Source organism: Heterocephalus glaber, unplaced genomic scaffold, assembly GCF_053883595.1.
Source record: "Heterocephalus glaber isolate CG9 unplaced genomic scaffold, H.glaber_assembly_v1.0 deba00001863, whole genome shotgun sequence".
Classification (NCBI taxonomy): Eukaryota; Metazoa; Chordata; class Mammalia; order Rodentia; family Bathyergidae; genus Heterocephalus; species Heterocephalus glaber.
In genome coordinates this window covers 333670-355847 of record NW_028258503.1, presented here as the reverse complement: position 1 = coordinate 355847, position 22178 = coordinate 333670, and the positions used below count along the sequence as shown (strand labels likewise).

General features: G+C 42.2%; 1 protein-coding gene and 1 pseudogene across 7 annotated transcripts in view; both read left to right on the top strand.

The window, feature by feature from the left end:
* F8 (coagulation factor VIII) overlaps positions 1-22178 on the top strand; it is a 176141-nt gene that overhangs the window by 12101 nt on the left and 141862 nt on the right. For 5 of the 7 annotated variants that reach the window (XR_015448422.1, XM_087204120.1, XM_087204121.1 and 2 more), the window contains 2 exons: positions 7161-7282; positions 9864-9986. The exons of 1 other annotated variant lie outside the window; for it this stretch is intronic. Coding sequence is in view for 5 of the 6 variants with exons in the window: in XM_087204120.1 (XP_087060246.1) it covers positions 7161-7282; positions 9864-9986 (245 nt within the window). In the remaining variant the exon portion in view is untranslated. The remainder of the gene's footprint in view (positions 1-7160; positions 7283-9863; positions 9987-22178) is intronic. One more of the 7 variants, XM_087204122.1, reaches the window with a different exon arrangement.
* Positions 16362-22172, top strand: LOC147820531 (52 kDa repressor of the inhibitor of the protein kinase-like; annotated as a pseudogene).

Here is a 22178-nt window from a genome sequence, read left to right as displayed (position 1 = left end):
CCCAGTTGGGCACATGTGGCTGGGCCTGTGTCCCTGCCCTGAGCCATCCAGGACTGCTGTCAGGTCAGTGAGGGGTGTGGTCTGCTCTGAGAAGGGGCCTGGCTTCCCTGGGAAACCACCATTTCAGTGTCATTAGTCAGTACCAGGGTCATCATCAGTGTTATGGCTGTGTCTAGATGTCCCTCCAAAGCCTCATGCAGTCATAGGTGGGGCTTTTTCAGAGGTGGCTGGATCTAGAGTGGGTGATGCTAGGATTAAGAATGTATGATTACTAAATTAATCCACTGGCTGGTTTGGCCTAGTTCTGGGTGTGAGTAGGGGTGGGTAGCCTGGATAGAATATACAGGGACAGAAAGAAGTTGCTATTGCCACTTCTTGCTTGTAGCCTACTTGCTACTTGCTGCCTCCTGTCTGCTCTGCCCTGCCCTGCCATGGACTGTTTCCCCTCTGCAATCCTCCTCTGTGATCATGCTCATAACCCCACTCTTGCCTCTCTTTTGCTGTACAGTGGTCCCCTAGTGTGACATATTATACCAGATCTCACATCAGCGAATCAAATTCCCTTTAAGATTTCAGATAGTGGTGCTGACTGAGACCTTGCAGGCAAGAAAGGCTAACCCATACCTAGAATTTGTCATTTCTGATCAGAATGAAATGCTGCCCTTTCTAAGATGGAAGAGATGCATTGCAATCAACTTGTCACCAAGAAGTTAAGTTGGTTGGTCTTCATGATGGACAGTGCCATATTGGGAATTCCACATTGGTTTCTTTTGCTGGCAGATTTACTTTGGGGTCAACAGCATAGGTTAGTCAATGTGAATCTATGGACCTTCTGCTCTCTGGACTCTCTCTCTCTCTCTCTCTCTCTCTCTCTCTCCCAGAGATCTCTCTCTCTCTCGAATCCCTCCCTCTCCTCTCTCTCCCCCTCCTCCCTCTCTCCTCTCCCTCCCTCCTCTCCCTCTCTCTCTCTCCCTCCCTCTCTCTCCTCTCTCTCTCTCCCCTCTCTGTCCCCTCCTCTCCTCTCTCTCCCCTCTCTCCCTCTCCTCTCTCCCTCTCTCCCCTCCTCCTCTCTCTCCCTCTCTCTCTCTCTCTCTCTCTCTCCCTCTCTCTCTCTCTCTCCTCCCTCCCTCCCCTCTCTCTCTCTCTCTCCCTCTCTGTCTCTCTCTCTCCCTCTCTCCCTCTGTCTCTCTCCCTCCTCCTCTCTCTCTCTCTCTCTCCTCCCCTCTCCTCTCTCCCTCCTCTCTCCCTTCCCTCCTCTCTCCCTCTCTCTCCTCTCTCTTCCCTCTCTCCCCCTCTCTCTCTCCCTCTCCCTCTCTCCCTCCTCTCCTCTCTCTCTCCCTCTGTCTCTCTCCCTCTCTCTCTCTCCCTCCCTCTCTCTCTCCTCTCTCTCCTCTCTCCCTCCCTCTCCCTCCCTCTCTCTCCCTCTCTCTCCTCTCTCTCTCTCTCTCTCTCTCTCTCTCTCTCTCCCTCTCTCTCTCCCTCCCTCTCTCCTCTCTCTCCCTCTGTCTCTCTCTCTCTCTCTCCCTCCCTCTCTCTCCCTCTCTCTCCCTCCCTCTCTGTCCCTCTCTCTCCCTCTCTCCCTCTGTCTCTCTCCCTCTCTCTCCCTCTCTCTCTCTCCCTCCCTCTCTCTCTCTCCCCCTCTCTCCCCCTTCCCTCTCTCTCCCTCTCTTTCCCTCTCTTCCCTCTCTCCCTCCCTCTCTGTCCCTCTCTCTCCCTCTCTCCCTCTGTCTCTCTCCCTCTCTCTCCCTCTCTCTCTCTCCTCCCCTCTCTCTCTCTCTCCCCTCTCTCCCCCTTCCCTCTCTCTCCCTCTCTTTCCCTCTCTTCCCCTCTCTCCCTCTCTCTCTCCCTCTCTCTCTCTCCCTCGCTCTCTCTGTCTCTGTCTCTCTCTCTCTGTCTCTCTCGCTCTCTCTGTCTCTCCCTCTCTCTCTCCCTCCCTCTCTCTCTCCCTCTCTGTCTCTCTGTCTCTCGGTCTCTCTCTCCTTTCCTTTCCTCATACTGTCCTTTCTTCCTTTCCTCTGTCCCTTCCTACCTCCATCCATCCATCCCTTCTTCCTTCTCTCCCTTTCTTCCTTTTGCATGCAGGAAGTTTATTGGAGGGGCAAGTGAAGGAAATAAGACTGGGTAGAGGTTGGGAGGCAGTCCTGAGAGCTCAAGCTAAGATGGCTCTGCAGAGATGTGCCCTACTGAGGCAAGTTGGCTACACCTAGGAGATGTGATAGAAATATATGATGAATGTTTAAATTTTTAAAACATTTTTGCAGTACAAGACACACTGCCATGAATCGCCCCTCAAATCCTCCCCCTTGCTTTGAACACACTTTTCCCATGGTTCTTGCCACTTTCTGAAGCAGTTCTGGAGTCCTGTCCTCTCTTGTGAGTGTCTTTACACGGTGTGATCAAAAATATGGTGAATGCTGCTGCCAGTGCCATCCAACAGAAAGGTGGGCTCCTGTGAACATGAAGATATGCTCATCCACCTCATACACTGGATCTGGCACTGTGCAACTTCTGGCTCTTCCTCAAAGTTGAAATGACCACGAAAGGGAAACATTTTGAGTCAATTCAGGATATCAAGGCAGCCAGGACAGCATAACTAAAGACAGGGAAAAGGACATCCAGAACTGCTGCAGAAAGTGGCAAGAACAATGGAATAAGAGCGTTCTGAGAGGGAATTTTTTTTTATGGTAACGGGGATTGAACTCTGGACCTTGTGCTTGCAAGGCAGGCACGGTGCCCTTGAGCTAAATCCCCGGCCCGAGAAGGAATATTTTGAGGGGATTCATGATGGTGTGTCTTTTAATGCCTCAAATCACCGTCTCCCCATGTACAGGTGGGCCAGGGTCTTTTATAGTAAGGAATAGAGAGGAGGCGAGTACAGAGAGACCTTCACACTTGCCCTCTCACCTTCAGCCCTCCTCACCTCATTGTCCCTTCTTGTGAAGAGCAAACTGGGCTCCAGCTTCCTGGGGCCAGAATCTATATATTCTGTCACACCCTCCAGGCTGAGGAGAGGAGGGGGTGTTAGTTATATGCTCAGCAGGAGAAAGTTTGGAGATATATCTCTACAAGAAAAAAAATCTAATTTTTAAAGTTCTATTTTGCAGTGCGGATTATACTTAGAGTAGTAAAAGTCACACGGAAAGTGGAATGGTACACACCTGGGATGGTGGGGAGGGGACTAGGGAGGGTCTGTTCAATATGTTCATATAGTTTTAGTTTTGCAAGATAAAGTGTTCTGTATCCAGTTACAAAATAAACTAGAATTCTGGAGATAGACAGCTGTGGTAGTAACATTTCCAGTGTATTTAATACCACTGAACTGCATATGTAAAAATGGTTCAAATGTTAAATTTCATGTTATGTGTATTTTACCACAATGAAGATGAAATAAATCTGTGTTTTATTTATTTTCTAATTTGACCATTCTCACCATTTTAAAATTGCATTTTCTTCTCTAGTTCAGTACTCCCACCTTTATAGGGAAAAGCAAAACTTCCCACAGACATGAGTGAGTCTCCAGTGTGGCTGCTCTAGAAAGCAGCAATGAGACTTTTAGTCTGTCATTACAGGATTGAGAAAGAAAGAAATAGGTGATAAAAGCACAGCCGAGTTCTTCTTAACAGCTAATCTTAGGCATGGTGTGGCTTTCACTCTAAGCTTATGAATATCTACAATGAAAAGCTACCTCTTTTTTATCTCCCACTTTATCCTTATTTTGGTCATTTACAAGGAAGTTCATCTCACTGTCTGCTATTGGGGGATCATTCTCTGTCCCCTCCCCCCTGGGTACATTTACCATCTCTCAAATCTCCCACTTTTCTTGTGCTCCCTAGAATCAACCATACATGAGACTGAACACCTACTTCATGTCTAATTGTGTTGTGAAAACCCTCTCCTTTCCCACACTTAGTTTGACAGTGGCATCGGTATGAAATTTAAAAGTGAATCAATGTAGGTCTGTGTGAGGTGAGCGCTCAATTTTTTTTTTTTTTTTTTTTTTTTGGTACTGGGAATCAAATTCAGGTCCTTGCGCTTGCACAGCAGGCAGCGAAACCACTGAGCTAAATCCCCAGCCCCAATTTTTTAACTGATTAAAATTTGGAGACCAGGATCTACATATAAAAGTTTTCTTCCAGGGAAGGACCCTTGCTTCCTCCGTTGACTATACTCCCTTGGCTTATTGAAACAATGTCAATCGGTAAAATCTGGTTGGAGATAACGATGTTGAGAAGCACAAATCAGGATGAGAGGCTCTTTATGGCAGAACTGCTATCTATGTAAATGATATAGGAGAAAATATAACTCCCAACCTGCTAGGTATGCTGAGTTTGTGTCCCTTGAATCGAAGAATGAATTCCAAAGAACCAAGGAGGTTACAAGTAGGAAAGGTTTATTGGGGAATGAGAATAGCTCCTGAGAGACAGGAGGGATCTCAGAAGTGGGTTGCCACCAAGGGCCTTAGTCAAGGTAATTTATACAGCAAAGTTACAATGTGGGTATAAGGTGGGTCAAACTACAATCAACCTATCGGATTACAAGTATTAGCTGCTTAGCTACTATTGAGCCAATAGGGAAGTGGGTCACACAGCAAGGGTACATGGAAAAAACAAAGGCATTTGGGGGAAGGGATGGGTCTGGATGCTCTGGTCACCCACCTGGGTGACTGATACCTATCTGGACTTCCTGGACCAGGTGGTGCTGATTACAATATAATCACAAGTTATTGCTTATCTCTCAGGAAGGCATGTAGGCCTGGTCTTCCTCAGATGTGTCTCCAGCCACGATTTTAATGTCTTTTTTTTTTTTGGTGACTTTCTTGATAGCCCAATCCCTCTCTGATTGTACATTAATTTCTATCTAACTTGACTGTCTATAATATTAAGATGACCAGCATATGAAAACCTGTGAGTGGAAATAGTCACTTTCAACCAGGTGGTTATTTCTACCAATTCACCTGGGGCCAGTATCCCTTCTTCATTAGGATTCACATTGATCCTTTTGATTACTCAACCTAGTTTGGGCTCCAGGACATAATGGGACACAAGGAAATCCCCCAAAGAGGACACAGGGACCTCAACTCAGCCTGCTGAGTAAGTTCTCAACTCACATCATGGATAAAGAATTTCAGGATGGGGGCTGGGGATTTAGCTCAGTGGTTCTGCTGCCTGCCTCACAACCACAAGGTCCTGAGTTCGATCCCCAGTACCAAAAAACAAAACAAAACAAAAAAACAAAGAATTTCAGGATGGGGGCCGGGGATTTAACTCAGTGGCTCCGCACTGACCTCACAAGTGCACGGTCCTGAGTTCAGGATCCATTAGTGTGAGGCTCAGAAAGCCTTTTTGGGTTTTTTTGGGGGGAGTACCGGGGATCGAACTCGGGACCTTGCGCTTTTGAGGCAGGCACCAGAACCACTGAGCTAAATCCTTGGCCCAGAAAGCCTTATTAGACCAAGTTACAAAGTTGGACAGAGAATTCTAAGAAACTCTAGTTTGAGTAGCTGGAGGATGCAGCTACTCAGATGCAGGGAGCAGACTGGCCTACTCCAAAAACATAAGGACAGCTTTTTAAGGATTAGCTGAGGTGGGCCGGGGTGTAGTCATTCATTGTCTCAGTTCTGGCTTCCATAGCTCTGGAGGAATCCTTATAGGCTATGAGTATTGAGGGCAACTCAGTTCCCAGGTGACAGTTATCCTTGCTCAGGAAGGGGGCTGCCTCCATTCCCATCACAGGGTAATTGCCTCTGCTTGATGGGGGGAGCTGATCTCATCATGGGTTGTCTGCTAGGCTCTATTTTTCCCAGAACCCAAGGGGATTACAGATTTAAGCCAATGGCAGGAGGCTTCTAGGCATTGCTCCACAGGGTCTTGAACTGACTGGCAATTGGATGTCCCTGTAAATTCTGAAAACTACGTTAGTTACTCATCTCAATGTTCACAGTCTTGCAAGCAGATGAAATAGGTAAATTTAGGGCTAATATATTTTGCTTTGCTAACTTCCTAAATGATTAACATTCCTAGTGCAGAGCTAAGAAGGGATCTGATCCAGAGTTTTAAGGTAATAAGAGAGAAAAATTTGAGTTTCCCTGTCTCCTTTTTACCAACCTTTTTTCCTTCTATCCTACTCAACGACAGACTTACTTGTTGCATAAGGAAAGAGGAAAAGTTGGGAACCAGCCTTTACCTAAAAGGATTGATAACTGATACAAAGAACAGGATTTTGGGAACATTTACATAATTAAGTATATTAATGTCTGATTCAGTTACTGATCTGTGAACAAATGGGTAATTAAAACTGTCACACAGGAGACGAGAATGAGCATTAATGTATAACTGACTGAATTACAGCTCCTGCCATCACTTGCATCCTAATACACATAGTCTTTATCAAAAGCAGTTTTCTTCCTGGTATTCTTGTTACCCCTATGAAGGGCAGTAGAATTTTAGGTACATATTGACAAAATTTTCACACGAGATACTTAGATGAAAGTTGTAGTCTGTTTTAGAGATGACATTAAAGAATTTAGTAGTTATTGTTTTGGCAGAGGATTTTTTTGGATGATGTAGGGTTTGGGTATAGATTGTATGAATTATCATATGGCAACTAATGTATCAGTTGACTTGTGAAAACTGTTTTGGTTTGGTGGATATTGTTAGACCCAGAGAGAAAGAACCAACCAGAGACCAATATTAAATCCACACAGGAGTTTATTACCGGCCGGGACCCGAGCTGAGCATTGGACTCGAGCCCCGACTGGGGGGAGACAAACATGTTTTATACACCTTTGAGGCCAACAGTCTAGGCCCCCGCCATGGGATAGAACTCGTAAAGCAAGCAAAAGGTACAGAAGCGGAACGTCCTGCTGTTAGAACATTTGTAAAACAATAGTTGATTAATTGTTATTTCTAAAGAGACTTTCTAAGGGGAGGAGGTTTTTCCTTCTGAGTTCATCTAAAGGACAGGCAGGTGGGTCAAGCAGCAATATGGAGTCTGTCTTGCTAACTAGGGTCCTTCAGATATTAGGGATTCATGTATAGCTTCCAATTTGCATTGTAAACAGTAAACAAGAGTGGGATGAAAGCGTTACTTCATGCTGGTTTTTAAAGTGGATTCAAAGAAATGCCCACCAAAATGAGTAACTTTTTCTTTTTTCTACACAGTTTTCCTCCTGAAATGCCAAGATCTTTTCCATTCAACTCCTCAGTCGTGTACAAAAAGACTGTATTTGTAGAGTTCACAGATCACCTTTTCAACATGGCCAAGCCCAGGCCACCCTGGATGGGTAATGAAAACAATTTTGAGTGCTGATTATGACACTAGATATCTTTTTTCTTTCTTTTTTTTTTTTGCCATTTCAAATTGGCATCTTTCACTTAATAGTATGTATTTAAGGTTCCTCTATGTTGTTTTTTTAAAATTAATTTTATTGGCACATTTCAGGTATACAATATAATGACATTCATCATTGGGAATTTGCACGTTTACGTAATCTCTCCTGGTTCTTATTTTTCACCCTTCCCCTGCCCTCCCTTCAACCCCTCCATCCTTCCCTATTTACAAAGACTTTGTTTCCATTTTTTCATTTTCTCATATTAATTCCATTCCCTTCTTTCCTTTCCCCTACCCCTCCCACTTCCCCTTCCCCTTTGCCCCTTTTCTTCCTATTTTACATTAACTAGTTATTTTATTTCCTAGCAAGGATTCTTCAATCTTAGGGACTGTGGTTAGAGAGGGCAGCTGCCAAACCAAATGTTCTTTTGGCCAGGTTTCTCTTACTGCCGCCTACAGGGAAATACACTAGCCACACTTTCCGTCTCTGCTGGTTTCTGGATGTTTCTTTTCTATCTTCAATCCCAAAGCGATCCTATCCAGTTTCATAGCTTTAAAATATTATTTTATACTAATAACTCCCAAATTTGTGCCTTTTGTTTAGATCCCTCCTGAACCCTAACTGCTTACCACCAATTAAATGCCAAAGAAGCATGTAACAAGATGTTAAGATGGAATATTTTCTAGATTTCTTTTTTCCTCTTTTTTCTTCTCTCCTCCTTCCCTCCCTCCCTTCCTTCTTCCCTCCCTTCTTCCTTCCTCTCTTCCTTCCTTCTTTTTTTGTGGTGCCGGTGATCAAACCCAGGGCTTTCCTCATGCTAGGCATACATTCCCAGATCCTTTCTTAGAATTGTTGCTGAGAATTATAGGTGACAAGTATCTCCATTTTCTAAAGAGAGGTACCAGCCCATCTATTTAGGACTTTTTCAGGCTGTGGTCAAAACCTGGTTCTGCAACTTTGGGCCAAGTTATGCCTTCAGCCTGTATAAAAGAAGACTAGGAACTTATGAAAAAGTTTATATTTGAAGACTCTTTGAAGAGCATTTTTGACATGTCCCCTATCCCATGGGAAAAAGGAGGCCTCTCTCTCATGTCAGGCTATGACAATTTTTCCAGACAAAAACCAGACACTCGTCTGTGTGTCGCAAGTTCCAGAGATCCTAGGTCAACTCTTCTACTCCCAAAGCCTCCCGAAGAGTTGACCTAGGATCTCTGGAACTTGCGACACACAGACGAGTGCCTGGTTTTTGTGTGGAAAAAACTTTCCAGGTCAGAGGCTGATGGCACAGAATGGACATAGTGGGACACTGTCAGGGGTGAGGCCAGCAAGGTCATGGGATGAGACTTGTCTTAAGAAGACCTTGTTACAGAGGTCTTCCTGCCAAGGCTCCATGACCCTAAAAGAAAAGGTCTATGTGGGCTGTCCAGACAAAACGGAAACTAACAAAAGACATGCAAAGTGACCAACTAGAGCGAGCATGTCCCATGCTAACGACAGGTTCTTAAGAGGTTGCTGTTTAATATCTGAAGGTTACTGCCAAAGATTTGGGATCCATCAAAGTGTAAGAAAAGAAAATTCTACATAATTCAGTTAAAAAGAGCAGTTTAAAAGATAAAGCTATTTCCTCTCACTGAATCTAGTTCATTCAAGAAGTGATTTGTAAGCATCTTATACTCAAAGTATCCACAAATCTGAACTCTTAATTTCCCTCTTGATTTTCTGTATCACAGACTAACTGCCCAGTTTCAAAACCCAAAATTGTAGGAATCATCCTTGCTTCTTCTTTCTCCTGCCTCCAATATCCAGTCCATCATCAGTAAGTCCTAATGACTGTTACTCCAAAATAAGTCTCAAGTTGTACTTCTTTACTTCTTGTAAAATCAAAAGTTATCTAAGCTGTTGTGGCCTACAAGGTGTTCCATGTATGTTCCTGCCACTATAACATTATTTTCTGTTGCTTCTCTGCCCATTCACTTTGTTCCAGCTACATCACTCAATTATGCCAAGCTTATTCCTAACTTGGAACTTTTGTGTTTATTTTATCTGCTTTTAATGCTCTTTCACTAGATCTTAGCAAATGTTACTTGTTTTTCATTAATAAGATCCCTGTTCAAATGCTACCTCCTCAGAGAGGATCTTCTTGACCACTACATTCAAAGTATCCTCTACCTCTTGCTTTATAATTTTCTAGCACACCATCATCTTTTATCGTGGTCATAACAATTTGAAATTTTCTTTGTTACTTCTTTACATGCTTAATGTTTCTAGAATGTGATCTCCATGATATCTAGTACCTATGACAGTTCTTAGAGTAAGAACCCAAATATTAGTTGAATTAATGATGCACTGAATGAATGGCCAGAAACATTTCTCTGGAACAACCATGAGGCTGAGCTGGCAGCAAGCATAACTACTCTTTATCAATAATCATAGAGGCATACTTCTCCACTGTAACTTTGACCCTAACTTTTATAATGGGTTTTCTGGAGTACCATCCTCCAAGTGACTTTTGAAGGACATCTCATTCTTGCAGGTCTGCTGGGTCCCACCATCTGGGCTGAGGTTTATGACACAGTGGTCATTACACTTAAGAACATGGCTTCTCATCCTGTCAGTCTTCATGCTGTTGGTGTATCTTACTGGAAAGCATCTGAGGGTAAGTCAAATGCACTCTATTGTCTTGTCCTCCTGGGGATAGAAAGGTGAGATGCTTGTGCTTGAAGGTGCTAGATGTCTTAGCTCATTTTAAGTCACTGTAACAAAATACCTGAGAATGGACGTTTTATAAAGGAACAATGTTTATTTAGCTCACAGTTCTGAAGGTTCAGGACTATGGTACAAGCATTAGCTTTTGGTGAGGGCTTCATGGCAGATAGCATCACATGGTGGGGCATATCAGAGAGAGAGAGGCGCAAGAGAGTGAACCAAGAAAGCTGAACTTGATTTTTTAACATCTGTTTTCATGATAATAAATCCAGCTCTGTGATATCCAGCCCATTCCCTCAACATGAACATTAATCCTTTCCCAAGGTGGTGCTCCTGTGACCCAATTACCCCTCCCACAAGGCCCTATTCTATAATTAGGGCCTATGTGTAAATGGTTTGGTCCCCAGCCTGAGACACTATTGGGAGGTGGTGGAATTTAAGAGGTGGGGCTCAGTGGGAAGAAGTTGGGTGGCTGGGGGTGTGCCCTCAAAGGGGATATTAGAACCCACCCTGGGTATGACAGTCATGTTTTGTCGAGTTGATTGGCTTGGGAGCCACCTACTGGGTTAGTAAAACACACTTCTGGGTCTATATTTGGTCCCTGGCCCCTACCTCTCTGGAATTGTTCCCATGCTCTGCTTCCTGGCTGCTTTGAACTAAGCAGCCTTGCTCTGCCAGGCCCTTCCATCATGATGTTCCTGCCTTGGAGCCAGCTAACCATGGTCTGAATCCCTTGAAACCATGAACCAAAACAAACCCTTCTCTCTTTAAATTGTCTATCTTGTGTATTTGGCCCCGGCAATGAAAAGCTGACTGATATACTGGCCTATTCTCTCTTTCTTTGCTTGTCACTCACCACTGTAAGGTGAATAGACCTCCTCCATTACACACTCTTTCTATGATATACTGCCTTGCTACAGGCCCCAAAACAACAGGACCAAGTGAGCATGTACCGAAACCTCTGGAACCAGGAGCCAATGTGAACATTCCCTCTTTTTAAGTTAATTATCTCAGGTGTTTTGTGATGGTACCAGAAAGCTGGCTAACATACCTGTTATGTATGTATGTTTGTTTGTTTGTTTGTTTTGGGACAGGGTCTCACTATGTAATTCAGGCTGGTCTTGAACTCACTATGTGGCCCAAGATGGGCTTGAACTCACAGTGATCCTCTTGCCTCGGCCTCCCAAGTGCTGGGATTACAGGCATGCGCCACCACGCCTGGCATCTGTTATGGTTTGAACATAAATGCCCCCCAAGAGCGATGTGCTAGAGGCTTAGTTGTTAGCTGATGTGCTTTTGGGGAAGTGATTGGACTGTGAGGTTCTAACTTCATGAGTGGATGTATTCACTGATGAATTTATAATTTGTTGGCATTATTGGGAGATGATGGAGACTTAGAAGGTGGGGCCTAGTTGAGGGGAGTAGATCATGAGGGTGTGACCTTGAAGACTCTATCTTGCCCCCAGCATCTTCCCTTCTGGCTCTTTCCCCCCTCTGCTTCCTGGCTGCCATGAAGCAAGCATTTTTCTTCCACCTTGACTTTCTTCCATGATGGTTGTACCTCATCATATGTCTAAAAGAAGTGGAGCCAGCCAAATATAGACTGAAACCATGATCCAAAAGAAATCTTTTCAGGTGATTTTCTCATGGTGACAAAAGCAAAAGCGCTGACTAACACAATACCCTACCTCTTAAAGATTCCAGCACTTCTCAGTAACATTATATGGAGGATCAAGCCTCCAACACAAGAACTTTGGGGAAAAACATTATCTAAACCCTAACAATGACCTAGAATTAGATCCATTCTCTTGAATACAAACTTACTGAAGGATGATAATAATAATAACAACAATAACAGTGATTAACATATACTGAATTCAAGGTAATATAGTTAATGAGTAGTGGAATCAGAATCCAAATGTAGGCCCATTTGACTCCAAAATTTGTGCTATGAACTATTATAATATTGTGCAAAGATTCATATAAACAATGTTCAATTTTGTTCATGTAACTGGAAAGTTCCATGGATTTAGTTAGATATGACTGGATTCAGGGATTCTAATGGTGCCCTCAGCATCTCAGCTTCTTTTTGGTTTCATTCTCAGTGAGACTTTTATAATAACAGATAGCCAATGGAAGCTCAAGGCTTGCCTTGTTCTTACAAATAGTGATACCGGGGTGGGAAGGAAGCCTCTTTCCCAGTACTTCCTGATGTTTGGTATGAAAGAAAGGGAGGATCCAACATAAGTCTTGCCTAGTCCACATAGAAAAGGGTCCTGACCCACAAAAAAGAGTTTCTTTTATCAGAAGAAAGAATGGAAAGTATATCAAGCATCCACAAATACAGTCCTCTATATTCAGGTTCTGAGAAAGGCAGATTTGGGCCACTGCAGGGCCCCCACAGTAAAGGGATGTATGCAGATATTTCTTTGAAGCCTCCAGCATTCACTGTCTCTTCATGTCAGTCTTATGTGCAGAGGTGACCTGATCAGCCTGACTCACTCCAGTTATCTACCTTCATTCCCAAAGAGAATGCCTTAGGCGAGGGACCTCCTCAGTGCTCTCTTGGAAAGATCTCCATAGATTTCCAAATCTTCAAAATCTGTTTTACCTGGATCACACAGACCTCTTTGATACAAATGAACATGAACTGGAGATTGATGTGGCTGACCTACAAGGAAAAATAGGTTTCTATAAGCTAATATAGAAGCTGACAGAAAACAAACAGAGACATTATTGGGGTTGGCAGTCACATAGATGTTGTTAGGCTGGGCTTGGGGAGAGGATCAGTGAACAAGAGAAGAAAAAAAATGACCATACTCATTCTTTCTAAGTGTGTAGATTCCATTTCCAAAGATTCCCAAAACCCAGAGTACTCAGTAAACAGGAACAAGTATAAACAGCTTGATTGGCCACTGTTTACAACCATGGCTGGCCTAAGTCTCTGCCTAGCATGCCAGCCAGAAAAGAACAAAGCACCAAGATTAGCCTGAATTTTACCCTAGATGATGCCATCAGCATGTGAACAAAACATTTGTTATCATTCAAAAGTGAAAATTCCTTCAACTATTTTGAGGTTCTAACTGAACATCATGTCTGTCTTTCAAAGTTGCTAGACTATAAATATCTCAAGATAGGAACAATACCTGACTTCTTTATGGTTATTTCCCTCACACCTAACATGTAGTGGATGCTCAGTACAAGAACCAGGAAATAGCAGTCAACAGCCACTTTTTCTTTCTAAAATTACGTATGTCCCTCACCCCTTAGAATACTTCTTCTAAGTGTGCTTCAAACAGAACCTGTCACTTTTCTTCTTGTGCTTCCTTGGTCACAGCTGATTGCCTAGTTCCCTTTTTTCTTCTTTCTTTCTTTTTCTTTCTTTCTTTCTTTCTTTCTTTCCTTCCTTGCTTCCTTTCCTTTCCCTCTTTCTTTCTTTCTTTCTTCCTTTCTTTCTTTCTTTCTTTCTTTCTTTTTTCTTCCTTTCTTTCTACTGGGGATCAAACTCAGGACCTCACACTTGCCAGGCAGGCACTGTACCGCTGAGCTACATCCCTGGCCTTTTTATTTTTCTTAACGTGTCTACTACAAAATTTCAAATTGTACATGTGCTCACATTATATTTCTATTAAACAGCACTCATCTGTATGCTTCCAGTGGAATGGCATTTAGCTTATACTGAAGCTTCTGCTCCTGACCCAGTGGCTCATTTCAGGTCTGGCTAGCCAAGTTCTTTCATCCAAGGAAAACTAGGTTCAACCCTTTCTTAAGAAGGAGGTGTCTCAAGGTTTCTGGACTGAGTCACTTCCACTGGCTTCCACTGAGGGCACAGACCAACCCTCAGTCAAGAAAAGGTTGTGGAAGAAGTCAGTTCCTGAGACTGCATGGGACAAACAGAGGGTATACTATAATGGAGCATGGCCTATCATGGAATATGACCTCCTTCTTGAGTATGGCCTGGTCAAGAGATTCATTTAGATACTTAGTAGAAGACAATTTCATGACCTTGGGAACATTGCCATTGTAGTTTAAACTCTGAAGTTGAAGTAAGTCCCCTGCGGAGCCAGGCCAAGGACCTCAATCTCCTACCTTCTTTGTCTTCCTATGACTAGAAAACTTTCAATGGAGGATCAAGTGTCATGGTATGAAGATGAAATGGAATTCTCTCCTTCTTCCTTATTTTCTGACCTTTCAGGCATCCCCTCCCTCACTCCCTGATTCATAATATGGATGCTTCCTTGTGATGAGAGCCACCTAGTGGAAGCACAAGGTGATCTGGTTAAAACAAAGCCATTTGAAAAGAGTCCCCACTGCAGCTACCTTCTCCTTAGCCTTCCCCGCACAAGAGAGGATTAAAGGAGGTGCCAGAGTTAACTATAACACTGTCTAGGTCGCTTATATAAATAAAGAAGATTCAAGTAAGTCATTAACAAATTGTTCTACGTCGTATAGCCTAACTGCAGTTGCATGCTGGCTAAGTTCTCATTCTGAAATGGGAAGACCTTCAATTTTCTGGGGTTTTCTCAGGAGAGCAGATCAAACCCTAGTGTTATCAGGTTGCTTGCTTCTAAAGTGTGGCTCACCAACTAAATGTTACCAGGTTTGGGATTGCTCAACTCTCCTTCTGGAGTTGAATTCCACGTTCTTCTCATCTTGAAAAAAGAATTTGAACGGAATGAACAAAAAGTAGTGGCAAAGTTTATTATTTATTTATTTATTTAAAAAAAATTTTTTTAATTAAATTCTTTTATTGGTACATTTTAGGTACACAACACAATTACATTTCTCATTGGGAATTGTACCTTTACATAACACATCTTGGTTCTTATTTTTTCCCCATTTCTAGCCCTCCCTTCACCCCCTCCACCCTTCCCTATTTACAAAGACTTTATTTCCATTTTTTCCATTTCTCATCATTTTTCCTTTCCCTTCTATCCTTTCCCCTGCCCCTCCCACTACCCCTACCCCTTTGGACCTTTTCTTCCTATTTTGCATTATCGATTATTCATTCTAATCATTGGTACATTTTAGGTATACAATATAATGACATTCATCATTGGAAATTTGCACCTTTACATAGTCTCTCTTGGTTCTTATTTTTCACCCTTGCCCAGCCCTCCCTTCAACCCCTCCAGTCCTCCCTATTTACAAAGAGTTTGTTCCTATTTTTCCATTTTCTCATATTAATCCCATTCCCTTCTATCCTTTCCCCTAGCCCTCCCACTTCCTTCCCCTTTGCCCCTTTTCTTCCTATTTCACATGACCTATTATACATTTAGTCCTCATTTACACTTTCAGTTTCTCACACCAGAGAAACTCTTCGGTATTTACACATGTGTGTCCTATTTATTTCCCTTAAGAGTATCGCCTCAGTGTGCATCCACTTAGCTATAAATGTCTCTAATTTCTCATTTTTTATGGCTGAGTAGTACTCCATTTTATAAAAAAAACACATTTTCTTTATCCGGTCTCCAGTTAATGGGCATTTGGGCTGTTTCCAAGTTTTAGCTATTACAAACTGTGCTGCTATGAACATGGGCACACATATATCACTGTGGTATGATTCTTTTAATTCTTTGGGGAAGATCCCCAGCAGTGGAATAGCGGGGTCAAATGGGACTTCCAGTCCTAGTTCTTTGAGGTATCTCCATACTGATTTCCACAGTGCTTGCACCAGTCTGCACTCCCACCAGCAGTGGAGCAGGGTTCCTCTTTCCCCACAGCCCCGCCAGCATTTGTTATTGGTTGATTTCATGATAGCAGCCATTTTTTCTGGAGTGAAGTGGAATCTCAGTGTTGTTTTCATTTGCATCTCTCGAATGACCAGTGATGTTGTACATTTTTTCATGTATTTATTTGCTATTTCTACTTCTTTGTCTGAGAAATGTCTGTTCATTTCAGATGCCCAGTTTTGGATTGGGTCTTTAAATTTGGGAGGTCTGATCTTGTTAAGTTCTTTATAGATTCGAGATAGTAGACCTTTGTCTGAGGAACAGCAGGTGAAGACTTTTTCCCACATTGTGGGTTGTCTCTTCACAGTGCTGGTGGTTTCTCTTGCTGTGCAGAAGCTTTTTAATAAGAAGAGATCCCACTTGTTGATTGTTTGTGTTAGTTCACGGGCAACTGAGGTTTTGTTCATAAACTCTTTTCCTACCCCAGTGTCTTGAGTTCTACCTAACCACTCTTCCAGCCGGTTCAGCATTTCTATTTTAATATTTAGATCTTTAATCCATTTTGATTTTAGTTTAGTGCATGGTGAGAGATACAGGTCTAGTTTTAATCTTTGGCAAGTTGAAGCCCAATTTTTCCAGCACCATTTATTAAAGAGGCTATCTTTCCTCCAGTGAGGGTGTTTGGCTCCTTTATCAAAGATGAGATGGCTGAGTGTGTCTGGCGTTGTTTCTGCATCTTCCAATCTGTTCCACTGGTCCTCAGGTCTGTTTCTTTGTGGCAAAGTTTATTCGAGAAGTAAAAGTGAAGAGTGTGAGAGAAACTGGCTTTGCAGAGCGAGCTTGGGCTGAGTAAAGAGAAGAAGGTGAGAGCAAAGGTGAACGTGTACACTGTGTCTGGGAAACACAGCGTGGGCTATTGTGGAAAGTTACAATAGCACCAGCTCCTCATGGCTGCCCTCTTTTTTTGTTTTGTTTTTTGTTTTTTGAGACAGGGTCTCACTGTGGGACTTCAGGCTGGCCTCGAACTCACTATGTAACTCAGGCTGGCCTCGAACTCCTGGCGATCCTTCTGCTTCTGCTTCTGGGACTACAGACATGTTCCACCACGTCCAACTCTGCCTTTCTTTTTTCTTTCTTTCTTTCCTTCTTTTTTTTTTTTTTTTGGTACTGGGGATCGAACTCAGGACGTTGCACTTGTGAGGCAGTGACACTGAGCTACATCCCCATCTCTGCCTTTCTTTTATATTGCCCAAATCTGGAGGAAACCTGAAAGAACTGCTACATCTGGGTCCTGAAAGGTGATGCTGGGATCCCACACCTCAGGCTGATGTCAGGTCTAGGCCATCCTGTTGAAAACTTGCTGGAGTTCTTAGCAGACGTCCAGTTTGGGAACTGTTCTGCGTGTGTGTCTGGGATCTTGTAGTTAACAGCAAGGGACAGGCAGCATAGAGAAGAGGTCATCCCCAGTTCTGGGTGGAAACTAGCAACCTACTTCCGTGAGGCTTATCCACTTTGGAGTTTCCAGACTGATATATGAGATTTTAGAGAGACCAGGGTTCCTACAATCTTGCAGTTGGGGTCTGAACAGAGAGCCTGGGAATGGTCTGGGAAAGTGGGTCAAACAGTAGTACAGTTTACCAGAGTTGGCTTGGCAGACAAAAATGACAGGCTTGCTAATCTATAAAGATAGAAAGCACATCAGTGTTTGCCTGGTGAAGGGGGTGAGAATGGAGTGTGAGCTGAAAAGGGTTATGGGAAACTTCTGTTTTACTGATTATATTCTCAACTTGTAGCTGAGCCTGGTAAAGGACAAGAATTCAGTAAGTATCTCTTGAATAAATGAGTGAATGTTTCTGTATTGTAATTATAATTGTAATGTTATTGTATTGTAATTGTATTGTAATCATACCTTTATATTTCTTTGTCCCTCACCAAATATGGTGTTGTCCCTCTAGGGAAGAACCAAGTTTTTAAAAAAATGTTTTAAAAAATCTCTGAATCTTATAGCTGCCTGACCCTCACCAGTGCCTATCAAAGAGTGTCATAAAGAACACATCAAATGTTGTTGAATTAACTTGAATTAGGCAGAAATATGCAAGAATGGAGAGGAGGCGGGAGGTGCACCAGCGGCCCAGGCCAACGGGGTGGGCGATGGTGCTGAATTTCTGCGCAGCGCCTCAACTGCACGCTGAGGCGCACGCAGTCCCACCTGGCCTTCTTCAGGTTTCCGCGGGATCCGGCCAGATGCTGGAAGTGGGTGAAGAATTGTAGGAGAGCAGATTTAGAAGATAAAACACGTGATCAGTGTTTGGCTGCATGCCAAACACGTCGAGACCTCTTTGATCCGTAGAACTATACATTTTGCAGAGGCATCAGAAAACTAAAGAATGATTGGGTTATTTTGTTTCTCAAAATTAACTGAAGCGGATACTTGTGAAGTCATTGGGAGAGTCCTTATAGGACCGTTCTTCGGAGACCATGCAATACCAACAACATTTGATCTCACCAGTCATTTGAACAATCCACATAGTGGACACAGGAAAAGAAAAAAAGAATTGAGTGAAGATGAAATCAGGACACTGAAACAGAAAAATTGATGAAAATTCTGAACAGGAACAGAAGCATAAAGAAACAAACAATAGCAATGCTCAGAATTCCAGTGCCGAAGTTCAGGGGGATGAGCAGGATGAAGACATTTTACCTTTAACCCTTGAAGGGAAGGAAAACAAAGAATACTTAAAGTCTGTATTTGAAATTTTGATTCTTATGGGAAAACAAAACATACCTCTGGGCGGGCATGAGACCCACGAAATCCTGGCAGATCTCTTTACGCCTGATAATGTTCAAGCTTTGTTGGAGTGCCGGATAAATTCTGGCGAAGAGGTTCTGAGAAAGCACCTGGAGACAACAGCCGTTAACACACTGTTCTGCTCAAAAGCACGGCAGAAGCAAATGCTAGAGATCTGTGAGAGCTGTATTAGGGAAGAAACCCTCAGGGCAGTGAGAGACTCACACTTCTTTTCCATCATCACTGATGATGTGGTGAACATAGCAGGGGAAGAGCCCTTACCTGTCCTGGTGAGGTTTGTTGATGAATCTCATAACCTGAGAGAGGAGTTTGTGGGTTTCCTGCCTTATGAAGCTGATGCGGAAATTTTGGCTGTGAAATTTCACACAATAATAACTATGAAGTGGGGACTAAATATGGAGTATTGTGGCCAGGCTTCCATTGTGTCCAGTGGATTTTCTTCTAAAATGAAAGTTGCTGCTTCCAGACTACTAGAAAAATATCCCCAAGCTATCTACACACTCTGCTCTTCCTGTGCCTTAAACATGTGGTTGGCAAAATCAGTGCCTGTGGTGGGGGTATCAGTTCCATTGGGAACAATTGAGAAAGTTTGTTCTTTTTTCCATCGATCTCCACAACTACTTTTAGAACTTAACAGTGTAATTTCAGTTCTTTTCCAGAACAGTGAAGAAAGGGGTAAAGAACTGAGGGAAATATGTCGTTCTCAGTGGACAGGCAGGCATGATGCTTTGGAACTGTTAGTGGACCTCCTGCAAGCACTTGTTTTATGTTTAGATGGGATAAATAGTGACACAAATATTAGGTGGAATAACTGTATAGCTGGCCGAGCATTTGCACTCTGTAGTGCAGTAACAGATTTTGATTTTAGTGTTACCATTGTTGTTCTTAAAAATGTCTTATCTTTTACAAGGGCCTTTGGGAAAAATCTCCAGGGACAAACTTCTGATGTTTTCTTTGCAGCCAGTAGTTTAACTGCTATATTACACTCACTCAATGAAGTGATGGAAAATATTGAAGTTTATCATGAGTTTTGGTTTGAGCAAGCCACAAATTTGGCAACCAAACTTGATATTCAAATGAAACTCCCTGGTAAATTTCATAGGGCCCAACAAGGTAACTTGGAATCTCAGTTAACTTCTGAGAGTTACTACAAAGAAACCCTGAGTGTCCCAGCAGTGGAGCACATTATTCAGGAACTTAAAGATATATTCTCAGAACAGCATCTCAAAACTCTTAAATGCTTATCTCCGGTACCCTCAGTCATGGGACAGGTCAAATTCAACACATCAGAGGAACATCATGCTGACATGTACAGAAGTGACCTACTCAATCCTGAAACACTTTCAGCTAAACTTCGTTTTTGGAGAATCAAATGGAAACACAGAGGGAAAAACATAGAGCTTCCATCTACCATTTATGAAGCCTGACATTAAGTTTTTTCCTAATGTGTATGCCTTGCTGAAGGTCCTGTGTATTCTTCCTGTGATGAAAGTTGAGAATGTGCGCTATGAAAATGGACGAAAGCGTCTCAAAGCATACTTGAGGAACACTTTGACAGACCAAAGGTCAAGTAACTTGGCTTTGCTTAACATAAATTTTGATATAAAACATTATCTGGATTTAATGGTGGACACATATATCAAACTATATACAATTAAATCAGAGCCTCCTACAGATAATTCAGAAACGGTTGAAAATACCTAAGAGACTTTTACAGTGGGCTTTTTCTTATATTTGCTATTTGCAAGAAAAGCTATAAGGGGTATGTAGGCCACCTAATCACTGAATATGTTAGCCTACAGGCCTGTCATTGAATATATTAGCCATTGATAATCTCCATATTTAAATGGCCTTTCTGAACCCTCGTGCACCTGAAACCTGTCTGCTCTTCTCCATGGTTCTGATGCCTGCCTCACAAGCACAAGGTCCCGAGTTCAATCCCCAGTACCAAAAAATAAAATAAAAAAAAAATGGCAGAAGATGGCATTGTAAGTGCCACATTTTGCTTTGGCACGACCTCTGCTGGTGGCATTATGGAATTGTTTTAATTAAGTCATTTTAGACAACACACTGTCATTGTGGATCTGCTTTCAAGTATTGAGTTGTCAGTTTTTGAAGAAATGAATTTTGAAGTGGTGTGGAAGAAACGAATGCGTCTTATAAAATGTTATGGTGAAGGCCATCATTGGCCTGTGATTAGTAGGAGTTTTAAGTATGTTATTAAAATTCTAATGGGCAGTTAAGGGAATTATTAAAGAGAAGTTTATAAGCGTACCAGATTTCAATGTAGATTTTGTCTTTATTAAATGAACTTAAAAGAAGAGGTTAAAGTTTAAGCTTGAATGGAAGAGCTTGCCATTGTTATTCCACATGTGGTTATTGCTGTTTACATTCCTTTGTGGAACCTACATCTTCATAAGCTTCTTAGCAGGCAAATGTTGAACACTTCTGCTTCATTGTTAAGGCAGAATAAGAGGCCATCCATACAGGCAACTGACTCATCTGTTTTCTTGTCTTTTTCCATGACTCTTATCTACTGCCTCATCTTGATTTATAAGCAAAACTGAAAACCTACAAAATAAATGTTTTGTGGTTTATGTAGAAATAATACAGAAAATATTGCTGTTTTTTTGGTGAAGAAAATTTTGTATAGTTTATTTCAATCTAAATAAAATGTCAATTTTGAAAAAAAAAGAGTGGAGACAATGTGTTTGGTGAAAAAAGATCTGGGGTTCAAAACAAAGCCTAGTTTTCACTACTTCTGCTAGGGTTAGTGGTCTCAGGCTCCTCTGGACTGCATGAGGCCTCTCCCCATTTGTAGCTTCTGTCTGTTAATCTTTCAAATCAAGTTTCAGAAAGTCTATTTATTCTTCTAATTTTCAAAAGAATTTTTGTTTATATATAATAATTGTATATATATATTTTGACAGTACTTGTGATTGGACCCAGGGTCTTCACACTGAGCTACATCCTCAACCCTTGTTTTATATTTTTATTTGTATTTACTTATTTATTTATTTATTTTGGTACCGGGGATCAAACTCGGGACCTTGTGCTTGTGAGGCAGGTGGCGGAACCACTGAGCTACATCCCTGGCCCCTTTTATATTTTTATTTTGAGACTGAGTCTCATTAAGTTGACAAGTTGCCCAACCTGGGTTACAACTTAAGATCCTCCTGCCTCAGTCACCTGGAATGCTGGGATTACAGGCATGCACCACTCTGCCCAACTATACTTGTATATCTTTTTGGTGTACAGTGTAATGTTTCAATACATATATACATTGTGGTTTTTTTAAATTAAATTTATTTCTTTACTTTTAAAGTACATAAAACATGAAAATTGTACATGTTGTCAGGGTAACAGATCATGTTTCAATACACGTATACATTGTGGAATGCTTAAATCAGGCTAAAAATGTGTCTCCTCAAACATTTATCATTGAAAACTTTCAAAATTCTGAGTCTTATGTAGAATCCATTGGTAACAATAAGCTCATGTTTCTCTGAGTGGACAATGGGCATAGAAAGAACAGCTTTATCCCTTCTTCTTCTTCTTCTTCCTTTTTTCTGGTACCAGGGATTGAATTCAGGACCTTGTGCTTGCGAGGCAGGTGCAGCACCACTGAGCTAAATCTCCAGCCCTATCCCTTCTTCTTTTA